This window comes from Eimeria maxima, genomic scaffold, assembly GCF_000499605.1.
Source record: "Eimeria maxima Weybridge genomic scaffold, Emw_scaff2241, whole genome shotgun sequence".
Classification (NCBI taxonomy): Eukaryota; Apicomplexa; class Conoidasida; order Eucoccidiorida; family Eimeriidae; genus Eimeria; species Eimeria maxima.
Genome location: NW_013565108.1, coordinates 359 through 3822, shown reverse-complemented (window position 1 = coordinate 3822; position 3464 = coordinate 359). Strand labels below are relative to the sequence as shown.

At 33.1% G+C, this 3464-nt stretch overlaps 1 protein-coding gene across 1 annotated transcript; it reads right to left on the bottom strand.

Moving 5' to 3' along the window:
* Positions 1 to 472: 472 nt before the first annotated feature.
* Positions 473 to 2725, bottom strand: EMWEY_00070010 (GMP synthase, putative; the record flags this gene model as incomplete). Its single annotated transcript, XM_013480717.1, has 4 exons — positions 473 to 695; positions 1017 to 1348; positions 1683 to 2216; positions 2573 to 2725. The coding sequence occupies 4 exons, from the start codon at positions 2723 to 2725 to the stop codon at positions 473 to 475; spliced, it is 1242 nt and encodes a 413-aa protein (XP_013336171.1).
* Positions 2726 to 3464: the final 739 nt, after the last annotated feature.

Below are 3464 nucleotides of genomic sequence, written 5' to 3'. Positions count from 1 at the left end.
TATATATATATATATATATATATATGTACTTTATTGTTTATTAATACTCTTTCTTTCTCTGTGTGTGCACCTCCCTCTCCCTCTCCTAATACACATTATATATAATATAATATAAATAAATAAATAAATAAATAAATAAATAAATAAATAAATAATATTATTTACCCTTAAATAGATCCCTAAGAGGTTCAAGTACTTGTAGTTGCATGCGTTGTGGTAAACCCCCAACATTATGATGAGTTTTTATTGTCTTAGATGGACCCTTATAACTCTTAGATTCAATTACATCTGGGTATAATGTACCCTATAAATAAATAAATAAATAAATATAAATAAATATAAATAAATATAAATAAATAAATAAATAATTGTGCAAAGAAATGCTACTTTTCTATGTATTATTCAACTTTTTTTTTAAGATTTTAAATTTTTAGGGTTTAGGGTTTAGGGTTTAGGGTTTAGGGTTTAGGGTTTATACCTGTAATAGAAGAGTCCCTTTAACGGGAATATTTTTTTTTTGTACAGCTTCCTCAAATACATCAATGAATAAAGCCCCAATAATTTTTCTTTTTTGTTCTGGATCTTTTACGTCTACTAATGCATTAATAAATCTATCTTTTGCGTCTATACACTCAATAGATAAATCAGGAAAACAATTCCTTAATGCATGCATTGTCTCTTCTGCCTCATTCTTCCTGTATACATTTATATACAACATATATACACATATATACATATATACATTTATTTATTTATTTTTTTTTATTTTTATTTTATTCATTATATTTATATATTTACCCTATATACCTCTAAACCCTAAACCCTAAACCCTAAACCCTAAACCCTCGATTATTTGTCCAATAGAGATATATCCCTTAAACCCTAACAAAGATCAGGAACACCATGATCAACAGCAGCAGCAACAACAGCAGCAGCATCAACAGCAGCAAGACTACATCACCAGCAAAAACAGGTAGTGTTTAGGGTTTAGGGTTTAGGGTTTAGGGTTTATATACCTGAGTAATCCTGTATCAATAAAAAAAGCATAGAATTGGTTACCTATAGCCTTATAAAGAAGAGCAGCAGCAACAGTTGAATCTACACCACCAGATAAAGCCCCAATAACATGTTTTTTTTGTATTTGTTGCTGCAGTAGCTGTATCTGTCTAGGTAAATATGTATGCATGCACCAATTTAATTGTAATTTACATATACGTAATATATAATTCTTTAGTATATATACACCGCAGGGTGTATGCGTAACCTCGGGATGAAATTGGAGTGTATATACACCTAAATTAGGTGCAGCAGCAGCAACATAAGGACAAGAAGATGTTGATGCTAATGCCTGCAGCAACACAGCACACATATTTATATACTTATTTATTTATTTATTTATTTATTTATTTATTTATTTATTTATTTATTTATATACATGCATGCATGCATGCATTTATCCATCCATACATGCATACATCCATCCATCCATCCATGCATGCAAATAATACGCACGTATAACCATGCATGCAATCCAATACAACATAACGCATGCATGCATGCATGCATGCATGCAGCACAATATGCATGCAACAAGGAAACATACACACACATACACACACACAACAACAACACACACATATACATACATGAATACATGAATATTCATGCATGCATGCATCTGCATGCATGCATATATGCATGCAAATAATTCTTACAATAAAAGAAGAAGGTAATTGTTCAACTTTATCTCCATGACTCATCCATACTTGTACATCTGGTCCTTTTATACCATAAAATAAATCCCCTAATGATGGGGCTGTTGCTGCATGCGCTGCAGGTACAGGCCATGGCTCCCCTCCTCCTGCTGCTGCTGCTGCTGCTGCTGCTGCTTCATCTGCTGCTAATTCTGCTTCCTTTGCTTCTGCTGCTGCTGCATCATTATCCATTAAATTATTATTATTATTATTATTATTATTAATATAATTATTAATAGTAATAATAGTTTTGCCGTACTCTCTTGCTTCTCCTCCTCCTATTACTCTTCCTCCTAATTGGTATACTATCTCCTGCATACCATAACAAATACCTAAAATAGGTACCCTTTTTTCTTGTAATAACTCCCATACATCACGATTTAAATGGGGGGCCCCCTCCTCATACACCGAAGAGGGGCCCCCACTAAGTACTACTGCAGCAGGACGTATTGCTGATATTTCCTGCAGGAAAAAAAAGAAGGAAAAAAAAAGAAGAAAGAATAAATAAGAAGGAATAGGAAGAAATAAGCTATTTATATATCTATTCGTAGCTGGCTGATGATCAAGAGGAAGGGAGAGAAGAAGATGAAGATCATGCTGCAGAGAGAAACATCTGTTGCTGCTGTTGCTGCTGTTGCCGTTGCTGCTGTACTAACAATTCTAATAGTGTTGTGGGTATATATAGAGAATATATATGCACTGCTCTCTGCTGCCCTGCCTTCTACTGGTTCTGTGGATGCAGGGGGGTAAGTTAAGGTAATGCAAATAATGAGTGTTTATTTAGAGTGTATATACACCTTAGCTGTTGCACTGCAAGAAATAAGCTCCGAGTAAGCGCCAATGGCACGAAGGCGTCGTACAATTAGACGAGAGTATTGGGAGCCGAAATCAAGAACAAGTACAACGTGCTTTGAAGGCCGTCTGTGGCCTTCAGAGGTAAAATCATTAAATTCAGTAGAAGAATTCGTCATTATTTAAAAGAAAAAAGAAGAAAATGCGTTTATTTAATGGGTATTATACACCGAAGTATTCAGAAACCTGAAAACTTGAATGCAGAAACCCGCGGCAAAAAAGAGGGGAAATTGACGGATAAAAGAAACGATCCGCAAGGTAAATAAACAATATATTGTAAAATAAACACAAAAATAATAAATAAATAAACAAATTAACAATTATAATGAAGATTTGATGAAAATTCAACAAAGAAGACCTTCACGGTCATTTATTTACTCACACCAACGACTTTTTCAGGTGTATAGGCAGCTGGTGTATACGATGATGTGGGGGAGGCACAGAAGAGAACAAGAGGTTAAATATAATCAAATTAATTTATTTATTTAATTAAATATAGTTAAATTATATTTAAATAATAAAATATACAAAGAAAAACATAAAAGCCCATCGATTAATTCCTCTAGGATTACCCCTCGATGCTTCCTTACTAATAATATAATGAAAATATCTTTTGTTATAATTGCTGCAGTTGCTGCTCTTCTCTGTACAAATAAACCATTAAATAATATTTTTATTTGTTTTATTTAATTAATTAAATCTTTTTCTTCTTTTATTTCCCTCTTTATTTCGTCTTCCTCCTTCTTTTCTTCTAAATACACCGCATGCATGCAGATCTGAATCGGACTCTCTTCTCTACACGACAGTCAGCTGTATACAGAAACAGCAACAATACAGGAAAAAGGATACTAATTGTTT